At 57.9% G+C, this 22,847-nt stretch overlaps 1 protein-coding gene and 1 long non-coding RNA gene across 5 annotated transcripts; one reads left to right on the top strand and one right to left on the bottom strand.

Moving 5' to 3' along the window:
* Positions 1-894: 894 nt before the first annotated feature.
* LOC117066381 lies at positions 895-9,550 on the bottom strand. Of its 2 annotated transcripts, none has more exons than XR_004430310.1 (2): positions 9,453-9,550; positions 895-2,174 (listed from the first exon to the last, which is right to left on the bottom strand). It is a non-coding gene; the product is annotated as an uncharacterized LOC117066381 (long non-coding RNA). The 2 variants fall into 2 exon arrangements; XR_004430311.1 differs by having other exon boundaries at positions 9,423-9,529.
* Positions 9,502-22,832, top strand: SECTM1 (secreted and transmembrane 1). Of its 3 annotated transcripts, none has more exons than XM_033181688.1 (5): positions 9,502-9,794; positions 16,688-16,845; positions 19,230-19,538; positions 21,034-21,167; positions 21,708-22,832. In XM_033181688.1, exons 2-5 carry the CDS (start codon positions 16,752-16,754, stop codon positions 21,759-21,761), a joined length of 591 nt encoding a protein of 196 aa, XP_033037579.1. In that variant the 5' UTR covers positions 9,502-9,794; positions 16,688-16,751; the 3' UTR covers positions 21,762-22,832. The 3 variants fall into 3 exon arrangements, with proteins under 3 accessions (XP_033037579.1, XP_033037581.1, XP_033037580.1); XM_033181690.1 differs by having other exon boundaries at positions 21,034-21,187; positions 21,724-22,832; XM_033181689.1 differs by lacking the exon at positions 9,502-9,794 and adding an exon at positions 16,305-16,457.
* The last annotated feature ends 15 nt before the right edge of the window (positions 22,833-22,847 follow it).

Below are 22,847 nucleotides of genomic sequence, written 5' to 3'. Positions count from 1 at the left end.
AAAGGCGGACGGAGCTGTGGCCATGACGAGGAGCAGCAGCAGGTCCTGGGATGAGAGGGAGCCCCCGTTCCTGGACCAAACTGAGGGTCGGGCCCCATAACAAGGCGCAGTTGAACTGGGGAGGAACCATGTGTTTATTTCCCCAACTGGTCACAGGAAGAAGGCCTGGACATTATCTCCAGACCAACTCAGAATGACAAAGTCCTCCAGAGCTTATCTACCCTCTAAGCTCTATGTCCACGTGTAAGAGTGTCATCTAAAGACGTAAGTGATGAACTTCTCATCTGTGACTGAGGTCTGAGTCCTGAAGCCCTTCCTCTGGGCCTTCAGTACATTTACTTCCGCTAGATGGGTCCAGGTGCTGGGGTCATGACCTTATCTTGTCTCCTGCTAAGTCTCGAGGTTGGAGAAGTTCCTTCCCGCCCCCAGTAAGCTTGTTTGTGGAGGCCTGGGGAGTTTCTTCAGACCGGCAATAAAACGTGTGTAATCCTAAATGGGTCCTATTAAGAATTCCTTTGTTATTTTTTCATGCTTTAAAGCCCAGGAGAGGGCTAGGCAAAACTCTTGGTGGGCTTTTGTTACATTCCAGCCGTGGTATAAGGGTGCTGGCTTTTAACTCCCTCAGTACTGAAACTGGTCATGGAGGCCCGCATGACAGGAAAGGGCAGTAACGTCTGGGGGTTGCCATGGCAATGGTAAAGCGTCACAAACTCCCAGACCTGTAGGTGCCAGGGGGCTGCAGGTGGCTGTGCTGACAGAACTGGAACCCGCTCACCTGGCTAACCCTTGTCACCCAATAGGTCATTCAAGGAGAGCCTGAACCAAAATTTGGGTAAAGCAATCTCTGTGGCAGTTTGGTTTTAAAAAACAAGACAAAACGAAACAAAAAAAAAATTGTTTTGTCCTCTTTCTCTTTAATTTCAAATGAGTTTCCAACGTTTACATTCTAGTTAGACCACAAATAATGAGTCTTCACACCAGCAGCTTCGTAACAGCTGGTTTAAAGCAGAAAAGAAAAGAGAGGACGAGAGAGTACCTTAGAAGACTGTACTTAACTACAGTGCAGGTTCACCGTTGGAGGTCTGAATTTTTCTCACTGTCATTTGCCCATCAGCTTAAAACATGCACACAAATGGGCTGTCATATGTAACCAGCTGGAGTCCCTAAGAGGACGACAAAATCCGGGGCCAGGATGTTGGAAACTGTCTTTCCCTTTTTGGGCCAGACCCCTGGATTGAACAGGAAAATAGCAAAAAAAGGAAAGTGGAGGAGAAAGGTTTGCAGGAGGGAAGAGGAACGAGAAAGGAAGGAGGGGGGCCAGGGAGCCTCCAGCCACCGCATGGTGCAGAGCCAGCACCCCTCACCCTCAATCATCTCCCATCAGGGAGAGCCTCAGCACCCCAGACCTGTGCGGTGTGGGACGAATCCCTCCCACCTCTGCAGGTTGCCTGTCAAGGTCAACCGTTTGTAGCCACAGGGAGCTAAGGGTGCTTTTGACCAAGAGGAATAAGGCTTTGGTGGCGGACAGGAGGAGGACATTGGAGGAAGGAGAGAGAGGTCAGGGTGCACAGATTCACGCGCACAAACCAACAGCTGTGTCCAAACAAATCCCCTTCAAGGGGTTTGGTCGAGTCCCACATCCCTGGCCTCAGTTTCAAACGGCCCCTCGGGCGACTGAGCCCTCGCTGAGCAGAGCCCTGAGGGTGCCACAAACACAAACACATCAAATGCATCAAATGCCCAACTGGTGTCACTCACAGCCAAGTCTAAACAGAGCAGGGCCCCAGCTACATCCCAGAGAGGCAGAGGGTCCCTAGGTAACTCCGACTAATGCACCCAGTTCCAAAGTTCCCAAGTTCCAAAGTTTATTAACTTCTCCAAAGATCACTTCCTTTGTACCAGCAAAGCATTGAAGGTAGCAGGACGAGAAAGACAGGATTCCCGGACGAAAGCATCTCAGCGGCTGCAGGGCAGCTCCTCCCGTTCCAGCCACAGGCTCAGCGGCCACGAGCAGCTGGAACTCACAGGTGACGCTACGCCCTGTCCAACAGAAACCAGATGGGTGGGCTTGGGCCCCCCAAAGCACACAAGTTCCCACATGGGCCACCAAAATTGTAACCAAACACAAGTTCCGTTCCTCACCACTTGCAGAGTCCAGTGATCAAGAGGGAGGCCTGGTGGAAAGAAAGTGACTTTATTAACCAAAACTAGTCATGGGTAAGGGGCCGCACTCCCATCCAAAACAACCACTTCAAATTCCTAGGGAGAAGGCAGGGGCTTGTAAAGGGCAAGCTGGCATGGGAGGCAGGTGCTGTGCTGGGTACAAGGTCTGTGTGTCTGTCCGCAGTGGCCATCTTGGGTCCCAGTCCACCTGGAGCGTGGGCTGGGATCATCTAATTAATGACTGGGTGGCTGACTCGCTGCCTGGGGGAAACCTCTGGAATTTTGCCACTGAGTTTCCAGGGTTGGTCTGTTTATCTCAAGATTAGGCCCTGGAACTTTTTTGAGACAGTCTCGCCCCGTTGCACAGCCTGGAGTGCAGTGGAACAGTCACAGCTCACTGCAGCCTCCTGGGTTGAAGTGATTCTCCTGCCTCAGTTTTCTGAGTAGCTGGGATTACAGGTGTGCACCACCATACCTGGTTAATTTTTGTATTTTTAGTAGAGATGGGGTTTTACCATGTTGGCCAGGCTGGTCTTGAACTCCTGATTTCAAGTGATCTGCCCTCCTTGGCCTCCCAAAGTGCTGGGATTACAGATGGGAGCCACCGTGCCTGGCCTTTTTGTTTTTGTTTTTGTTTTTCTTTTCTTTTCTTTTTTTTTTTTGGAGTAGAGGAAAAACTTACAGGACTCACAAAGAACTGAAATGTTCACGAATGTCAAGCAAAACAAGAGTTGACTAAATGGACGGCACTCAGACAGCAGCAACCTTTTTGACTTTTGCTTGGAATATTGCTGATCCTTGTCTTGTTTTTCAGAGTCAAGGAAACTTGAACTATTCACGGCCTTTAATAATTGAGCAAAGCAAACTCCTGTGAACGAAATTTGGAGCATGTTTATTTCTCTGCCGGGTTCCTCTAGAATTTGGAAACTATCTGTGAGTACTCTGATGGCAATACAGTTGTCTGCATCAGTGCAATAAGAATCCATTTTTCTTTTTAACAGGATGCAGTTGGAGAAACTGGTTATTTTATCAAGGCTTTGACTGGAAAAGTATTGACTGGAAGCCCTTTAAGGACTCAGTCTTGACTTGCAGAGCCAATAAAAGCCCCGTGGTGAGAACTGGCCTCATACCTGTCTACACAGTCCCTGTACAGGGTTCCTAACCTGTGGTCAGTAAAGAATGTCACTTTCAGGCCGGGCGCGGTGGCTCAAGCCTGTAATCCCAGCACTTTGGGAGGCCAAGACGGGTGGATCACGAGGTCAGGAGATTGAGACCATCCTGGCTAACACGGTGAAACCCCGTCTCTACTAAAAAAAAATACAAAAAACTAGCCGGGCGACGTGGCGGGCGCCTGTAGTCCCAGCTACTCGGGGGGCTGAGGCAGGAGAATGGTGTAAACCCGGGAGGCGGGGCTTGCAGTGAGCTGAGATCTGGCCACAGTACTCCAGCCTGGGCGGCAGAGCGAGATTCTGTCTCAAAAAAAAAAAAAAAAAAAAAAAAAAAGACTAAAGCTTATTCTACAAACAACATGGTCCTATCATAATTTGTTTTTACCAAAAATGAGGACTGGAGAGAGAAATTGTGCCCAAAACTTATTTGCCATTAAATCCTAGTCTCATGAATTGTTTTTCAGCTTTTTGCCGACATTTTAGATGAGCCCTGCTTACTCCCGTGAACCAAGTGGTGACCTCCTGCAGCTTGGAAGAAACAGAAAGGGATGGGTGACGTAAAAACCGGGATCGGTATGCTAGTTCCGGGCAATTCTCCTGCAAATTCTGCCAGGTAAGGAAAGTGAGTAGGGTACCCATAACCCAGGGGTTTCTCTGTTTGGAAAAATAAAACCACAGAACTTCAGGGCCGGGCGCGGTGGCTCACACCTGTCATCCCAGCACTTTGGGAGGCCGAGGCGGGTGGATCACAAGGTCAGGAGATGGAGACCATGCTGGCTAACATGGTAAAACGCCGTTTGTACTAAAAATACAAAAATATTAGCCAGGCATGGTGGCGGGTGCCTGTAGTCCCAGCTACTCACTCAGGAGGCTGAGGGAGGAGAATGGCGTGAACCTGGCAGGTGGAGCTTGCAGTGAACCGAGATAGCGCCACTGCCCTCCAGCCTGGGTGACAGAGCGAGACTCCATCTCAAAAAAATAAATAAATAAATAAAAATAAAACCAAGGAACTCCATAGACCCCCCAAAGGGAAATGCTATGTCTTGGCCAGTCAGATTTTAGACGGAAATAATCCACTACATCACCCTTGCAGGAATTGCTACAGTCGCTCTACTATTCACAGTAGGGTTTTGCATGTGGTGGCTCATGCCTGTAATCCCAGCACTTTGGGAGGCCGACGTGGGCAGATTGCGAAGTCAGGAGATCAAGACCATCCTGGCTAACACGGTGAAACCCCGTCTCCACTAAAAATACAAAAAATAAGCCAGGCGTGGTGGCAGACGCCTGTAGTCTCAGCTAGTCGGGAGGCTGAGGCAGGAGAATGGCGTGAACCTGGGAGGCAGAGCTTGCAGTGAGCCGAGATAGCACCATTGCCCTCCGCCTGGGTGACAGAGCAAGACTCCATCTCAAAAAAAAAAAAGTATTTTCTCTCTCTCTCTCTCTGTCTCTGAGACAGGATCTCGCTCTGTTGCTCAGGCTGCAGTGCAGTGACCTGATCTCGGTTCAATGCTGCCTCGACCTCCCAGGCTCAAGAGATCCTCCTACCTCAGTCTCCCAAGTAGCTGGGGCTACAGGCACGGCCACCACGCCCAGCTCATTATTTTATTTTTGTGAAGATGGGTCTCGCTGTGTTGTCCAAGCTGGTCTCAAATTCCTGGCCTCAAGGGATTCTCTCACTTCAACCTCCCAGAGTGCTAGGATTACAGGCATGAGCCACCACACCCAGCCCTAAAAATGCCATTCTTTCTAAAATTAAGCTATAATGTCTGGGCATCGTGGCTCACGCCTGTAATCCCAGCACTTTGAGAGGCCAAGGTGGGTAGATCATGAGGTCAGGAGTTAGAGACCAGCGTGGCAAACATGGCGAAATCCTGTCTCTACTAAAAATACAAAAATTAGCCAGGTGTGGTGGTGCGTGCCTGTCATCCCAGCTACTAGGGAGGCTGATGCAGGAGAATCACTTGAACCTGGGAGGCGGAGGTTGCAATGAGGTGAGATCATGCCACTGCATTCCAGCCTGGGCAATATAGTGAGACTCCATCCCCAGAAAATAAATAAATAAATAGAATTAAAATAAAGTTAAGCTATAAAGACAGTAAAATCCCAACAGAAATACCAAGAAGATTGGCAAGTGAGAGGGGGCTCAGGGCAACATAACTGGATGTTCGAGGAGCACAGCCTTTTCAGGTGGAAAATAACAAGCTGATTTGTGGATTCCATCAAAAGCAGAAACACATGCTGGGTAAGAATTTAAAATTAGCCTCACATTTTACAACTTCCAAATATTATAAAATAGATAGAATTAGGTTAGCACAAGACAAGAACAAGAGGAACAAAATGACAAAGACCCAAGCAAACATTTGAGATAAGATTTTTTATCTGTGGTGTCTGCCTGTGGTCCCAGCTACTCAGAAAGCTGAGGCCGGAGGATTGCTTGAGCCCAGGAGGTCAAGGCATACTAAGCTACGATCCTGCCAGTGAACAGCCACTGCAAGCCAGCCTGGTCAACTACAGGAGACCCCATCTCTTAAAAAAAAAAAAAAGCCTCCAAATATATGATTAAAAATTCCTAGAACAGGCCGGGCGCAGTGGTTCATGCCTGTAATTCCAGCACTTTGGGAGGCCCAGGTGGGCGGATCACAAGGTCAGGAGATCAAGACCATCCTGGCTAACATGGTGAAACCCCATCTCTACTAAAAATACAAAAAATTAACCAGGCACGGTGGTGGGCGCCTGTAGTCCCAGCTACTCAGGAGGCTGAGGCAGGAGAATGGCGTGAACCCGGGAGGCGGAGCTTGCAGTGAGCCGAGATGGCGCCACTGCACTCCATCCAGCCTGGGCGACAGAGTGGGACTCTGTCTCAAAAAAAAAAAAAAAATGACAAGTATATAAAAGATCTAACCTACCCCACTGACGCCTTGACAGCAGGGACACCTGCAGAGACCCCTGCTCTCAACAGTCAGAGAATATTACATGTCGCAAGGACCCGTGAGACCCTTCCAGTCAGTGAGCAGTGGGTATGACTGAGTCATGCACAAAACTGCAGGGCTGGTTGGCTCCTCTCCCAGGAGGCTGTGAGTCTGCGCGTGGGCCGAGGGCTGGAGAGGCGGCCCCCAGGTGGCCAGGGGTGCGCGGGCAGAATGAGCGGGACAGCGGGAGGGTCAGAGACCCTTCCATAAAAGCGCTCAGAGCAGAGGAGCGATCCCCCTAGATCCCCTGCAGAGGGTCCTGCACCTGTGGCCCAGGCCTTCAGGCATCCTGTGGCCCCTGCGGAGGTGCTGGCCTGGCCAGTCTGGGAGGAGGGGCCCAGCCTGTTGGGGCAGGAGATGGGGTGCGGGTGGAAGGCTCCAAGATGCATCTGGGCTGGGAACGCACAGATATCCCAGGTGGGTTGGAGGTGGGTCGAGGAGGCCTGGAGGACCCGGTGCCTGGGTGGGTGGCAGGTGGGCCACGTCCTCCACTAGAACCCGAGGTGGTGGCAGGGTCAAGGATGAGGAGGTATCTTCGGGACATTAGGAGGAGGCCCCACAGGCTGCAGTCATGTGGGCAAGCAAGGTTGAAAGGCAGGGAACCCAGAGAATCAAGTTACAAGTTGATAACACAAAGAAAAGCAAACGTGGCCTGCGGGGTGGCTCACGCCTCTAATCCCAGCACTTTGGGAGGTTGAGGCGGGCGGATTGCCTGAGTTCAGGAGTTCAAGAGCAGCCTGGCCAACATAGTGAAACCAGTCTCTACCAAAAATACAAAAAAAAAAAAAAAATTAGTCGGGCGTGGCGGCAGGCGCCTGTAGTCCCAACTACTCAGGCGACTGAGGTAGGAGAAACATTTGAACTAGGGAGGCAGAGGTTGCAGTGAGCACTACTGCACTCCAGCCTGGGCGACAGAGCAAGACTCCGTCTCCAAAAAAAAGGAAAGCAAATGCTCCAGGACCTTGGGGATTTTAATTATATGCTGCTGAATAATTTGGAGAGTTAAATAGGAAATCACAACTGAAATCTACAAATTCCTAGAACAGGAAATGAAACTCCACATGTCACCTGGCACAGCAGAGGCTGTGATTCAAGGCCAGGCCAAGGGTGAAGGAATGAGCCACGTACCTACCCTAAGATGCCTGATCCCAGCATTGTATAGAAATGGAAAGATATGGCCTGGCGCGGTGGCTCACGCCTGTAATCCCAGCACTTTGGGAGGCCAAGACAGGTGGATCATGAGGTCAGGAGATCGAGACCATCCTGGCTAACACGGTGAAACCACATCTCTACTTAAAATACAGAACAATTAGCCGGGTGTGGTGGTGGGTGCCTGTAGTCCCAGCTACTCAGGAGGCTGAGGCAGGAGAATGGCGCGAACCTGGGAGGCGGAGCTTGCGGTGAGCCGAGATCACGCAACTGCACTCCAGCCTGGGTGACAGAGCGAGACTCTGTCTCAAAAAAAAAAAAAAAGAAAGAAAGATACTGCCCAGACGTAGTGGCTCACACCTGTAACCCCAGCACTTTGGGAGGCCAAGGCAGGTGGATCACCTGAGGTCAGGAGTTCGAGACCAGCCTGGCCAACATGGTGAAACCCCATTTCTACTAAAACTACAAAAATTAGCCGGGCGTGGTGACACATGCCTGCAGTCCCAACTACTCAGAAGGCTGAGGCGGGAGAATCAGTTGAACCCAAGAGTTGGAGGTTGCAGTGATCAAGATCACAGCACTGCACTCCAGCCTGGGCAACAGAGCGAGACTGTCTAAAAAAAAAAAAGAAAGAAATGAAGAAACATGAGTGGATGACTGTGCTGTTTGTATGGACCAGGAAAACTTCTAGAAGGATAAGTGAGGCAGTGTCCATAACTCAGCCCTGGGAATTGAAGCCAGGGTGGGGAGGAAAAGGCAACAGTTGGTTTCATTCTATTTTGTTCCTGTGCCTGTATTACTTTCGACGTAAACAAAATAAACTAGTTTCACTTTCACAACATGATTGCTTTATCAGGATATGCATTTTCCTCCAACTCGCAAAGGTGTCCCATCACGGGACAAAAGTCTGCCAGCCTTCAGCTGCCCTCCAGGGCCTCACGGTGCAGGTGCTCCTACATAGTTCCTCGGGGCAGCCGAAACCCCTGCCCCGAGGAACTGGAGCCCCCTTTGAGTTTAGAGACCTAGCGGGCAGGAAAAGAGGAGAAGGAAGCTGTGCAGAGGATGTGGGCAGGTGGGATTTCAGCCCCTTCTCCAGCATCTCACTGGCAGCCAGGGTGGCTGGGGGTTCCCCGAGGGCGGGAGCTGGGGAATCTGACCTCTGTGCCCCGGCCATGGTGCCATCTTGCTGGGAGGATGACAGGCTCTGTTTCACCTGCCAATTTGGTGACAGTTTCTCTTTTGAACACCCTGGGGGACTTTGTTGGGTGCTATCCACCTCTGGACCCTGGGTCTGATGGCCGGGCTGCAGGCCCCAAGGTTCAGCGTCCAGTTTGGCCCTGCTCTGTCCATTCCCCAGATGTGAGGGTTTCACAGAATTTGGTTCTGCTTCTTCCTCTCTTCCACGAAACTGGGGGCATTGCCCACACCCCGGTGTCCCCCACCATCTCTCGGGTGGGGCCTTGCCCGCTCACGTGACTGCAGCCTGTGGGGCCTCCTCCTAGTGTCCTGAAGATACCTCCTCATCCTTGACCCCGCCCGCACCTGCGCGCATGCCCCCTTGGGTTCTAGTGGAGGACGTGGCCCACCTGCCACCCCGCCAGGCACCGGGTCCTCCAGGCCTCCTCGACCCACCTTCAACCCACCTGGGATGTCTGTGCGTTCCCAGCCCAGGTGCATCTTGGAGCCTTCCACCCGCACCCCATCTCCTGCCCCAACAGGCTGGGCCCCTCCTCCTGGACTGGCCAGGCCAGCACCTCGGCAGGGGCCTCAGGACGCGCGAAGGCCGGGGCCGCAGGTGCAGGACCCTCTGCGCGGGAGCTGGGGGGATCGCTCCTCTGCTCCGCGCGCTTTTATGAAAGGGCCTCTGACCCTCCCGCTGCCCCGCTCACTCTGCCCGCGCACCCCGGCCATCTGGGGGCAGCCCCGCAGCCCCGCAGCGGCCTCCTGGACCCGCCCAGCTCGCCCCGCGCACAGACTCGCGGCAGCTGCGAGCGGAGCCAACCTGCGCCGCGGGGAACGCGCGCCGCGCGCGAGCTGGACCCGCCCAGGCGCGAACTCTCCTGGAGAAACGCCCCGGCCGTTTTCCTGCTGCCTTTAGCGTGAACCGCGGGTGCAGTGCCTCGCGTGAAAACAATAAATTCCCTGTCACGCTTGCTGCGAACGCGGGGTGTTCCCGAAACTCGGCGGCTTCCCGTAAACCCCGCTCCTTCCTCATCGGGGAGGTGGGTCCGGCGCGGGTCCGCCGCCTCCTCCCCGGCCCCTCCCTCCCGCCTGTTTCATTTTCCTGAGGCTCCGGGGCGCGGAGAAGCTGCATCCCGGAGGAGCGCGTCCAGCAGCGGACCCGGTGAGGCGCGGAGAGGGACGGGCCGGGGAACCAGAGCGGCGGGCGCGGAGTGGGCTCGGTGCTGGGGACTCGGTGCTGAGGACTTGGTGCTGAGGACCCGGTGCTGGGGGCTCGGTGCTGGGTGCTCTGTGCTGAGGACTCGGTGCTGAGGACTCGGTGCTGGGGGCTCGGTGCTGGGGACTCGGTGCTGGGTGCTCGGTGCTGGGTGCTCGGTGCTGGGAGCTCTGTGCTGAGGACTCGGTGCTGAGGACTCGGTGCTGGGGGCTCGGTGCTGGGTGCTCTGTGCTGAGGACTCGGTGCTGAGGACTCGGTGCTGGGTGCTCTGTGCTGAGGACCCCGTGCTGGGGGCTCGGTGCTGGGCGCTCTGTGTTAGGGCCTCTCGGTGCACTGGGGTCGCCGGTCCGCGCAGGGATGGGGACTCTGGGGCTGCAGCGCCTCTGCCTCGGGGACCGTCACCCCCGCTGGCGCTCAGGCCAGGCGGGCGGGGGCGCAGCGGGCGCGCTCCGGGAGGGGCGGGAACGAGCTGCAGGCCGTGTGGGGACCCGCGTCTCTGCCCTGCGCCCCGGGCTCGAGTCTTGAAGGGACAGAGGCGGCATCTCGGACCCGGGGTTCCCCTAAGTCCAGTGGGTCGGAGCGCCCTCCGCCTTTCCTGGTCCTCAGCCTCACCCGGGGTTCCCTGCGCCGTCGCTGCGACCAAGGTGGGAGCAAAACGCACTCGTTCACACGAGTGCACACGAGCTGGTGGACACACGCACACATGAGCACACGCAGGCACGCGTGGACTGTTGCACACTCCACAGCCACAGCTTCATGTGCACTCACAGCAAACTCATGAAACAGGAACCGTGAGGCTCCCCTCACCCAGGCAGGCCCTCAGCTGCCCCTTCTCGCGCTGGTTTTGCTGACTCGGCAGTAATCTCCACATTCAGTTCCTTGCCCACTACTGGTCATTCACCTGCAGCTTGAGAAGCACATTTTCTGCGCGTCGTTGGCAGAGGATCCTTGGCTTCTGGGAGGCCCAGGGTGACTGGCTGCGGGTGCCAGAGCAGGAGGCCTGTCTCCAGCAGGGCAGGGGGTGGTGGCAGGGCCTCTCCAGGGGGCCGCTGCTGAGCCCAGAGCAGGAAGACAGGAGGCCACCAACAGAGGGGACAGGTGAGCAAATGCTGAGGAGGAAGGGTTAGCCCGATCTAGCCCCCAGGCCTGAGGGGACTTTGCTGACCACCTGGGGTCCCCTCTGGGCCTGCCCCAGCAGAGACCAGGTCAGAGACGTCCACACCGTGGGCCTGGGTGGGCTCCATGGCCTCTGCAGGCTGCAGCTGTTTTCTGAGAGGTGTTGGTGTGCTCATTCTCTGTAGAGACGTGGGGTCACCTGTGTTCCCTGAGCCCCTGCAGCAGCTGGGAAAGCACTGTCAGCCACCCTTCAGGTGCTGTGGGGGTAGAGTCTGCTGATCACACAGGAGGATGCCAGTGAACCCAGCCCGAGGGGACCTGAGCTTCCACACACCCAGCACCTGTGGGAGCCGGGACAGGCCGGCGCCCAGGGCACCAAGGAGCGGGATTAGGCGCGCACAGGCGTGCTGGGTGGTGCATGAACTTTCCTAGGCGTGTCACTGGGAACGACTCCAAGCCTGTGCGTCAATCCTGGTCCGGGAGCTTTCAGACCCTACTGTGTCTGGTGCCAGCTCCTCAGATGCCGACCCCTGTTTTCGTGGTTTGAGAGAATTCTGATTGCTGCCTCCATCTTTTCCCACTCCAGAAGTTTGTTTTTTGTTTTTGTTTTATTTGTTTGTTTGTTTTTTGAGACAGAGTTTCGCTCTTGTTACCCAAGCTGGAGTGCAGTGGCACGATCTCAGCTCACCACAACTTCCGCCTCCTGGGTTCAAGCAATTCTTCTGCCTCAGCCTCCCATGTAGCTGGGATTACAGGCACACACCACCTGGCCTGGCTAATTTTTTTGTATTTTTAGTAGAGACTTGGTTTCACCATGTTGTCCAGGCTGGTCTCAAACTCCCGACCTCAGGTGATCCACCTGCCTCAGTCTCCCAAAGTGCTGGGATTACAAGCGTGAGCCACTGCGCCTGACCCACTCTAGAAGTTTTGAGGCTCCGTGCGCCTAGTCTCCCTGAGCCTGGTCTCCTTGTACCATAAATGGAGCTGCTGGGCCGGTCTCCGCCTACCTGGCCACTTTCCCTGTGGCTGCACCCTGCCGCTTGCGCTGTCTCTGATTTTTAGCCACTGCACAGTTTTCAACTCGAGCCCATGCCTCTGGTCAGGAGGACGGCAGGAGAGGACTCAGGCAGACAGGGGCAGAGTGACAGGGCTGACACAGGATACCCAGCAACATCTGAGTTTGAGATCATTAATCGTGTTTTAATATAAGTGTGTCCCAAGTGTCCCACGGGACAAGCTTTTACCAGGACATCGTTGGTTGTTTATCTGAGACTCAGATGTGACCAGATGTGCAGGTACACTGATGCCTGATGACCTGAGCGGGGCCTGTGTCGCCAGGGTGCGTTTTCTTCTATTAAACGGAGCAAATTCCCTGCAGCAACCCAATGTCACTGACACCTGCTGTCCAGACAGAGCTGGGGCCACGCACAGTCCGCAGCCTGAAGCCTCAGAGTAGAGCCAGATTGCCACTCTCCATCCTGTCTCCCCTCAACTCCCTTCCCCCTGAGCCCTTCAAAGTCATTCTCAAGCCAAACAGGGGTCTTCCAGGCCTGGGGCACCCCTCCACGGCTGACTCATTCCACACCTTTCCCGCCACCTGCCGGGTGTGGACCGATGGGGAGGGCACCACCACCTGCTCCTAGTACCCTCCAGCCCAGCCCTTCTGCCCTTCACCCCTGGCTGGGCAAGGGTCAGGGCTGCCAACATCGGAGGGCGCTCAGTGGGGAGCTGGTGAAGGTGCTGGGAGGAAGGGAGGACCCGGGAGAGGCAGTGAGAGGATCCACGTGTGAGAAGCAGCAGCCACCACCACAGCTGGGCTGAAGGGACTTGGCGGGGAGGCAGCATCTCCAGAACAGTGCAGTCCAGGCCGCCAGGGGCTGAGACCATGGAGGGGATGAGGCCAGAAAGAGGGACAGTGCCAGCTTCTCACTCCCACCCCCCTCTCCCCATCGAGGGCAGCCCAGGACCCTGGGTCTTCGGGAAGCAATCAGGCAGGGAGGCTGGGAGATGGAGCTGCAGGGTCCACCCGCGGCGGCAGAGGCATCTAGGAGCCGCTGTAGCCCCCGAGAGCAGAGGTTCCACCGCACTGCTGGCCCCATGGAATGCAGAGCGGGCAGACTTGGGACACTCAGGGAGGAGGGGAGGCAGACACAGCCACTGCTAGGCGGGAGGAGCTTGGCATGAAGCCAGGTGCGTGCAGCTGTCCCTCGGGGGCCTTCAGGACCCAGCTGCTGAGGTCTGGCTCAGGGTGCAGCTCTTTTCTGAGTCAAGGCTGACTCAGGACACAGGTGGCAGAGCTAGCACCTGGGCGGGCAGGTGGGGTGGATGCAGCACTCTCAGGGCTCTGGGGATCTGTGACCTTTGGCTGTGTGCCCAGAGTTCCCACCCTTAGCACAGTGGCAGGAGTAGTCCCTGGAAGCATTTATGAAACAGACTCAGATGGCCTCCGGGCTCTAGGTGAGGACAGGACCCCCCAGAGCAGCCTGGGGAGAACAGCAGGGCACCCCTCCCGGACACGGTCAACGGGGTGGTGCGAAGAGCAGTGGGAGAGCCCCCAGCAGCCCCAACCCTCCCTGCTGTCCATCTGTGTGGCTCCAAGGTGGGCCGGCTGGGCTGGCATCGTGGAGCATGGGGTGAGGGGAGCCGGACCCAAGCCCAACTGCGGTCTCCTTGTGTGAATCTCACCTCCATGCGGGGATCTCCAGGTGGCCTGGGTCTCCCACTGCATTGGGGATGGGGGTTCTGTGGTCGGCTGTCAGTCCCCAAGGATGTCATGTCCTCATCCCAGAACCTGACATGGCAAAGGGACTGTGCAGATGGGATGAAGTCTTGGGTGCTGACCTGGGGCGTGTGTCCTGAGTCACCCAGGGGGGCCCTTGATGCCACCACAGGGTCTCCAGGAGAGGGAGGGAGGAGGGGGAGTCAGGGAGACAAGGAAAGCAGCTGGGGGGCGGTGGTGGGGAGGTGGCAGAGGGGCCGTGAGCCGAGGGATGCGGATGCCTCTGGGCGCTGGAGACTGAGAGGGACAGATTCTGCCTGGAGCCTACAGAAGGGACCACCCTGGCCCACCCCTTGATTTTAGCCCAGAGAGACCCCATCGGGCTTCCAGCTAATCCAGAATGCTGGATGCATGATGGGAGATGGGGCCCTAGCCTGTCTCCAAGCCCATCTGAGCAGCCCTGAGGGGTCACAGCAGGAAAGGGGGTGTTAGTGAGAGGCCACAAAAGGTCTCAGGTATGGGTTCCCTCCCCTCGAACCCAGGCCCTGGCAGGGTGGGGTGGGGTTTCTGACAGAAGGGACTGGACTCATCCTGAGCGCAGTAGCTGCCTGGGGTGGGGAACCCAGACCTCGGGACACCCCTACCCTGCGCCAACGTGGGACCATCCCTGAGCCTCAGCAGCACCTCGGGGTTGGTGACATGCCCACCTGCAGGGACAGTGTCCGCACACCTGCACTCCGCGGCTGGCAGGGGTTTCCGTGTGGAGGCAGGACCACAGTGAGAGTGTGGGAATGACGGGCGGCTGCCTGTGGCTGTGCAGGGCCCAGAGATGACTAGAGGTAGGCTCAGAGGGGGCAGGGACACTTGGGGCAATGGGACAAGAAGGCCGGAGCCCATCTGCAAGCCTGGTCCTTAGCAGGCCCAGACTCCAGCCTCTGGGAGGACCCCGGTGACATGGGGTCCCCGGGGTTGGTGACGTGTCCTGCTGTGACACTTTCTGGTGGTTTGTTTGTTTGGAGAAACGCACATCTAAAAACTATAGACATCTATAAATAGCTCGTCTGAAGGTCGCTTTACACAGTTCCCTCATGGGAATTCCCTGCAGGTCACCTGCACTCTGGTGTGGGGGGTTCACTGGGAGCTGGGAGAGGCAGGGCTGCAGTCACCACCCTACTGAGGGACTTTTCCCAGCAGAGGTGCAGGGACCCGAGAGGCAGGGCAGCCTGGCCAGGAACCCTTGCCCCAGCCTCCTTTGAGGCGGTGTTCTCTTGGCTGAAGGGCAAGTCCTGCCAGGGCTCCTGCTGGGCCTTGCCCGCTGCCCTGCCTGGAACAGACCCAGGCTGCCTCCCCTCATTTTCCCTTCCCTGGTGCCTTTCAAAGTCCAGCAGGCATGTCAGCAGGTTCATGCAAAAGCACGTCACCTGGTCCAGGTGAGGGCCTGACCTTTGACCCGCGCGGGCATCGGCCCAGACCCCACCAGAGGGACTGATTGAGTTAGGGTTAGGGCACTTTCCTATGCAAAGCTGAGCTCCTGCGTGGGGGCAGGTGGGGCTTTGTGGAGCGTCCACACAGGGACCTTCATCCCCCAGCTGCTCTCAGGGGACCCAGATCCACATATATCCAGCACCTACTGTATGCAGGGCTTGAGTGGGGCCCCATGGGAAGCACAGAAGCTGGGACCTCGCTGGGGCCCTTGAGAGGCTCATCCCTGCCTCTCTGACCCTGCCCCTGGCGTGTGTGCACTGCAGCTGCCTCTGCCTGGCAGGAGAGGAGACACACAGCTAGGCGGCCCCTAGCCTTTGCAGGCCCAAGGCAAGATAGCAAAAGGAGGCTCGCATGCTGGAAGCTGCCCAGCAGCCTGCCTTGCCAGTGAGAGCAGCAGAGGTAAAGCTGACTTGTGTGTTAGGAACGCACAGAGGTGTAAACGATGGATTCGAAAGGAACGCAACTGAGCGTTGCCCCGGGAGGGGAGCCGGTGGACGGGCGGGGGGTGGGGTGCCCGTGGACTGGCAGGGGGGGCCAGTGGATGGGCGGGGAGCCGGTGGATAGGCAGGGGGTGCTGGTGGACGGGGAGGGGGGCCAGTGGACAAGCAGGGGGGCGGTGGATGGGCAGGGGGCCGGTGAACAGGCGGGGGGGGCCAGTGGACAGGCAGGGGGCCAGTGGACAGGCAGGGGGCCAGTGGACAGGCAGCGGGGCCAGTGGACAGGCAGGGGGGACCGGTAGATGGGCTGGGGGGTGCTGACTACAGGCTGTGGCCAGCGATGGGCTTGGCTGGGAGAGGCGGACGGTGGGTGCTGGTCATGTGAGGCTCTCTGTGAGTGACTGGAGGTCTGGACAACACCAAAGAGGAGACAGACACCAGAGGATTGTAATGACGAAGCTCTGTGCCCTGGGCGTGCAGCGATATCACACACGTGCTCCTAAGTAGAAGGATAAGTAGACGGAGGAGCATTGGTGAGGGGCTGGGGTTGTGCCCTGGGCGTGCGAGTGATGTTACACACGTGCTCCAAAGTAGACGGAGAATCGATTTCGTGCTTCGCGTTGGTGAGGGGCTGGGGCTGGAAGCTGGTCTTCGTACGGTGTTAGGTAGAGGCGGCTACCAAAGCTTCCACCTGTCCTGACCCATTTCTACAGGAAACACCCTCAGGCACAGTCATGAGTAATTTATTGTAAAACAAAAGGACTGACCCACAAGTCAGATGTCCCCGTTGTGCTTGGGGCGACTCTGTCTCCTGCCCCCAGCTCCCAGTGCACCCCACACACCAGAGTGCAGGTGACCTGCAGGGAACTCCCATGAGGGAACTGTGTTTTCGCGCGCAGCCAGCATCGCACACCCTCTACAGTCACAGGGAAGGAGGGTGGAGGCTCTGGCATCCCAGGCACAGCCGCTCAGGAAAGAAGTGGGGACCCCCAGCCTCCCAGCCCCCGCCAGGCGACAGCCGCTCCCACTGTCCCCTTTGGCAGCCACAGAGGGCTCTGACCCACGGGCTTTCCTTCCTCCAGGGAGTGTCCCGAGAGCCAGTGACAAGGACCAGGGGCCCCTGAGGCTGCCGAAGTCCCGCCAGCCATGCAGACCTGCCCCCTGGTGTTCCCTGGCCCCATTTCCTGGCCCTTTGGGGCCCTCCTGCTCCTGGCTGCCTCCTTGAGTGCTCAGAATGAAGGTAAGTCTCAGGGTCCTGCCTCTCTGCTGGGGAAAGGGGAGCCCGGTGGGGACGTGGCAGGGGTGGGAGGGTTGCACTGAGGTTGGGTCCAGATGCCACCAGGCCCCTGATAATGACTGACTCTGCAGACCCAGGGTCCAACCATGCGGAGCTGGGCTGCTCCAGGCGGTGGTGAGCGGGCCGTGTCCGGCCATGGATGGAGGGCAGTGGTGGGTGGGCTGTGTCTTGCCATGGATGACGGGAGGCGGTGGCCACTGTGGTACCTGGTGGTCACTGTCAGAGCAATTGTGGGGAAGGACCAAGATCACGACCAGTTTCTAAGCGAGAGGGTCTGGGTCAGTTACGACCTGTGCTGTGGCCGGGAAATGGACAGCAGCCCTGGCCTGGGGGTTCCTTAGGCGCATCTCAGGCCTGCCAGGAGTGGATCGGCATTTGAACAAGGTCCCCCAGTGAGATCCTCCCCAGCTCTCTAGACCCCCAACCTGTGCAGCAAAGTCACCTGAGGGGCTTTTCTTTTCTTTATTTTTGAGACAGGGTCTACCTCTATCACCCAGGCTGGACACCCAGGCTGGGGTGCGGTGGTACAATCATGGCTCATTGCGGCCTTGACCTCCTGGGCTCAGGTGATCCTCCCACCTCAGCCTCCCGAGTAGCTGGGACCACAGATATGCACACCCTACCTGGCTAAATTGTGTATTTTTTGCAGAGACAGGGTTTTGCCACATTGCTCAGGCTGGTGTCAAACTCCTGAGCTCAAGTGATCCTCCCACTCGGCCTCCCAAAATGCTAGGATTACAGGCGTGAGCCACTGAGCCACCCGAGGGGCTTTTAAAAGGTGTCAGAGCTCAGCCACATCCCAAACCACATCCCAAAGCAGTTTAGTCAGAATCCTAAGAACAAACAAAAAACAAAACAAAACTGAAACAGAGGAATCCCAGATGGAGGAACCCAGGTTTCGGGAGATTCTGGCCCCACCCCGCAAGAGTGGCTCCAAAGTGCAACTGGCTGACTGGCTGGGGCCCCCCCGACAGCCGCACGCTGCCCTCTGGACAGTGCGAATTTTTGCAATGGCCTGTAGAGGCCCTGCAGTCCCTGAACACTCAGAGCACCCAGACAGGCAGCCAGCCTGCTCGTCCGAGGAAACTCAGTCCAGCCTGAAGGCCAGGTGCCCCTGAAGCCCACCCCCTCCCATGGGCACCAAGGCCCCTGGCACTTGCCAGCATGTGGCACCTGCCATGTGGTTTTGTATTTAGTGACATGTGGCCAAATGGTGGCTCCACCCAGCATGCTGTGTGCTCCCCAAGAGCTCACCCTGCTGTCCATCCGTCCGTCCGTGTCCAGTCACAGTGGATGCTGGTGCAGCAGGGACAGTGGCAGCACCAAGACCCCAGGCTGGTACCATGCTCAGGGCCACACAACCTGAATCTCAGGCATCTTTGAGCTGGCTGCTGGGGCAAAGGCCCTGGACCTCTGAGGGAAGCAGCTGCACGGGTTGCTATTGGGCAGGGTGCACCCAAGAGGCGGGAGAGAGAGACTGACACACTGGCTTGTTACAAGAACTTGACCTCCCAGGACTGTGGAGCTGTGTGTGGAGCTGGCCCAGCCGCCTGGAGCTGAGTGGGCGCCCGAGAGGGGAAAGGGGATGTTGGGGATGGCGCAGGCTGGGTCCCACAAGGACAGACTGGAACCTGTGTCTGCTCTGCTGGCCTCTGAGGCTGGCCTGTGGGTGTCTGCAGAAGTCCTGCCCTTTCTCACACAGCCAAGCACCTGCACCTGGCCTAGGCCTTGGAGAAACTGAGGGAGGAGCTGAGGGAGGTGGGGCTTGGCCACTACTTCCCATGAAGAGGGTGATCCGGCAGGTCAGCAGCAGCACTCCTGCCACAGCGCAGTCGCCCGGCACACCCCGGAGGGTCTGGCTTCACCCACCCCAGTGGAAATGTACAGGGGAGGGAGTTGATAGGAAATGTCTTCATCCAAGCTGACACACCCCAAGGAACAGACATGGGTATGAGTGCACACACAAACACACACGCACACACACACACACACACGCACACACACACACACGCGCACACACACACACGCGCACACACACAAACACGCGCGTGCACACACACACATACGCGCACACACACACGGACACACACACGCACACACGCGCGCACACACACACACAAACACAGAGAGCCACTCTTCTTTTTTGCTGCGATTTTATTCTTCCCACACAAGACATATGTGCTGATTGGGTCGGATGGATGTATACATAGTTCATCGTGTCCCTTAGAGGCCCTGTCTCCTGCCCCGGCCCTGGCCCTGGGCACAGCAGCCAGCCAGTGCCCTGAGGCCCAGCCCTGATCTGTGCGTGCCCCTATCCGGCCCCACAGGTTGGGACAGCCCTGTCTGCACAGAGGGGGTGGTCTCTGTGTCTCGGGGCGAGAACGCCATCATGTCCTGCAACATCTCCAATGCCTTCTCCCGTGTCAACATCAAGCTGCGTGCCCACGGGCAGGAGAGCACCATCTTCAATGAGGTGGCCCCAGGCTACTTCTCCCGGGACGGCTGGCAGCTCCAAGTTCAGGGAGGTGTGGCCCAGCTGGTGATCAAAGGCACCCGGGACTCCCACGCTGGGCTGTACACCTGGCACCTCGTGGGACGCCAGAGAAATAACAGACAAGTCACGCTGGAGGTTTCAGGTGAGGGGAGGCTCGGGGAAGCAAGGGGGAGGGGAGTGAGAGGGGACACAGGGAGGGGAGGGGGCCTGGGCAGGGGGAGGGCTGAGACTGAGAGGGAAGGAGGAGGAGGAAGAGCAGGCATAAGCAGGGCTGCCAGGAGACGGGGTGCCGGGGTGGAGAGTCGGGGTGGAGGCCTCTTGACCTCCTGGGACAGTTCTCCCTTTGGGAGGGGCAGGAGTCAGGCCGGAGGCTCAGGGGGCACAGACCCACAAAGGGCAGCCAGAGCCCCACCAACAACACAGAACACAAAGCCTCTGCTCCTCAAAGGAGCCTGTCAGGGGTGAGGGCTGCACCCTGCAGCCAGGAAGCCCAGGAACCCCTCGCCTCCCCATCACTCCTATCCCGGCTGTGTGGGGAAGCTGCACCCCAAATGCCTGTGCTCTGAGAGGCCCTCCAGACCCACAGCGCCCGGCTTTGAGGCACCTGCCCTCCCTTTACTGGGGTCACCCAGAGGTGCTCAAGATCACCCGCCCACCACCCTTGTGACCATGAACAGGGGCCTCCCAGGCTGCCACAGTCCTGCCCTGCATCTCCCACTCCCATGCTGTCCACCTCAAAAGCGCCTAGACCACACCTGCCCTCGCCCCTCCTGTCTTCAGGGCTGGGACCATCCCCACCCTTCCCTGTCCCCACCCCTCTCCTCCTGCCCTCAGGGGATGCTGACTGCCCCACTCTCTGCCTCAGCTCCCCCGACACAGGCATGACCACCCCCCACCCATGTCCCCGCTCGCCCAGCCCACTGCTCCCTCTGCCTCTTCTCCCCCAACTCAGGGCCCACAGCCACCACCACCAGCTACTTATTTGGTTCAACCAGAAAGCAGTGATGGCCAGCAGAGCACCCTCCGGCCTCCGTGCTGCCCTCCAAGCCCCTCCCACCTGCTCCCTAGGCCCCGAGCAGCCACACCACTGTGCAGGACCACAGACCCCCCAGTCCCCAGACCCACTCCCAACCCTCCCCTTCCTTTCCTGCAAAGTTCAGGAGCCTCCATGGCCCCTCCCAGCCCTCCCACCTTCACCACACCCGGCTCTGACTCACCCGGGTCACCCAAATTGGGTTCTGCTTTGCTCCCCACCCCCAGGGCATCTGGTGAGCCCTTCCTGGACTCAGGTATGGGGCTTCTCCGATACCTGGCCCTGTGGGGGCTGCATCAGGGCAGGCCCTTCACCTGCTCTTGCATCTCTTCCCCAGAGCCCCAAGGCCTAAAGGACGAGGCCAGCGCACGTCCAGGGGTAGATGTTTCCCTCCCTGCCCCGAGGCACCTGTGCCCCGGGTGTCCTCCCACCTCTGTGGTCCTGCGCCCCCTCTCCTCCTGGCTCCCTCCCACTCCTGTACCTCCTGGGCAAGGGCGGTGCAGTCCTCCGGGGCTCATTCTCACCCCCGGGGGTGTGCAGGAGGAGGAGGTTGGGGGTGGGGGATGCCCAACCCACCTGTCCACCGCTGAATTGCCTCCTTCAGGTGCAGAACCCCAGTCCGCCCCTGACGCTGGGTCCTGGACTGTGCCTGTGGTGGTCACTGCTATCTTCATCCTCTTGGCTCTTACGGTCATGTTCGCCTGGTACAGGTGCCACTGTTCCCAGCAACGCCGGGAGGTAGGAGGCCCTGCACCCCAGTATGTGCGGGTGGGGAGTCTTGGGTGGGGCTGCCCCAGGTTGAGCTCAGTCTTACTGTCCTGCACCTGCCAGGGCTCCAGGAGAGGGTGGGGGGAGCACCAGTCCCAGAGAGCCCGTCCCCGCCAGGGGCCCAGCCAGCTGTGGTCAAGAATACAGAGCCAGGTTTCCCAGACCCGCCCTGCCCTCCCTGCAAGCCCTCGCTGTCCCCAGGACTCCCTGGAGGGCAGCATGGCAGGGCATGTGGTCTCCATCAGGAACAGAACCTGGAGTTTCTGAGCCAAGGGAACCTCTTGCTTAGGGTGCTGTGGGAAGTGGGTTCGACCTCCAGCAGGCTCAAAACCAAAGTGAGGGCTGGGGGTGTGTGGAAGGGGTGTGTGTTGTGAGGGCACATGGTGTACCTGGGGGTGGGAGTGTGCATGTGCATGCAAGCATGCCCACGAGTGTGAGCGCACGCCTGAGGGCAGAGCTGTGGGCACAGGGGATGCAGCTCACACAGGCACCTCCTTCCTCCCCCCGCAGATGAAGGTCTTCCTAGAACCCCAGCCCTCAGACTGGGAGTACAGCAGGGCCTGAGCAGAGCCTCCCCTGGCCTGTGGACCCCAGACCCCAAGCCTACTCCGAGGCCGCCGGCACTGGTGGTCAAATCCTCAGCACTTGGAGCCCTGGAGCTGCTGTCTCCCGAACCCTTGTTTCCAGATGCCGTAGACCCATAACTACCTATAAGGCAGAGAGGACACAGGAGAGCCGGCTCTGAGTGCCGACCTTGGGGGGCAGGGCCTGGGTCTCTAGTCCCACCCAGAGGGCACAGACACCGGCTTGCTTGGGAGGGTCTGGGACAGCTGGTGCAGGCTGGGCCTCTGTGTCACCCACTCCAGGGCAGGTGCAGACCCTTCCCCTCCACCCCCCCAGGTCTTCCAAGCTCTGCTTCCTCAGTTTCCAAAATGGGAACACCTCACCTCTGCAGCATGCGACCTACCAGGACCCATGCCCCTCCCTCCGCCCTCATCAAACCCAGAGACCCAGGCTCCCTTTCTGCCACCCCAGCCTGAGTCCAGCCCTAGGTATGGGGTCTGCTCTCTCCACTCCCGGGACTCCACACCCAAGTGAGGGGGCCGCTGCTGGAACCTCAGACACACTCCATTTCAGGGCTGTAGGGGCCTTGGCCGCATACGCCTATGACCAATGGCAGGCTTTGGGGGCCCCTCTGCGGGAGCCCCGGGTGCCAAGGCGGGGTGCAGGGGTTAGAGGCTGGGATGGCTCCTGGCCCCACTGCCAGGGGGCAGCGCAGGCCGGGCCAGGAGGAGGCGGTGGCCGCTGGGGCTGGGGGTCAGGTGGACGCTGCCCTCTGGGGCTTGACATGCATCCCTCAGTCTCTTGGTCGCCCGGGAATCACTCCCTCGTGCCCACCCCACCTGCCAGGCCTCCTTGGACCCAGATCTGTTCCTGCTTTTGTCTTCGTCACTGCGGCGGAGCCCTCTAACGTCTTGATATGTATCGGGTGAAAAAATAACTTCGGGAATCCCCCTTCAGTTCTTTGAAAAAGTTCCATGACTTGAATCTCTGAAATGAAGAAAACAAACTGACTCACAAACCTGCAAGTAGCTGGGAAATGCAATTTTTAAAATGAAAAACAAAAATCTGAAAGAAACGTCTTCAGTG

The sequence above is a fragment of the Trachypithecus francoisi genome, unplaced genomic scaffold, assembly GCF_009764315.1.
Source record: "Trachypithecus francoisi isolate TF-2019V2 unplaced genomic scaffold, Tfra_2.0 Lachesis_group20, whole genome shotgun sequence".
Taxonomy (NCBI): domain Eukaryota; kingdom Metazoa; phylum Chordata; class Mammalia; order Primates; family Cercopithecidae; genus Trachypithecus; species Trachypithecus francoisi.
The sequence above is the reverse complement of the archived record's forward strand: the minus strand, read 5'-3'. Positions and strand labels throughout refer to the sequence as shown.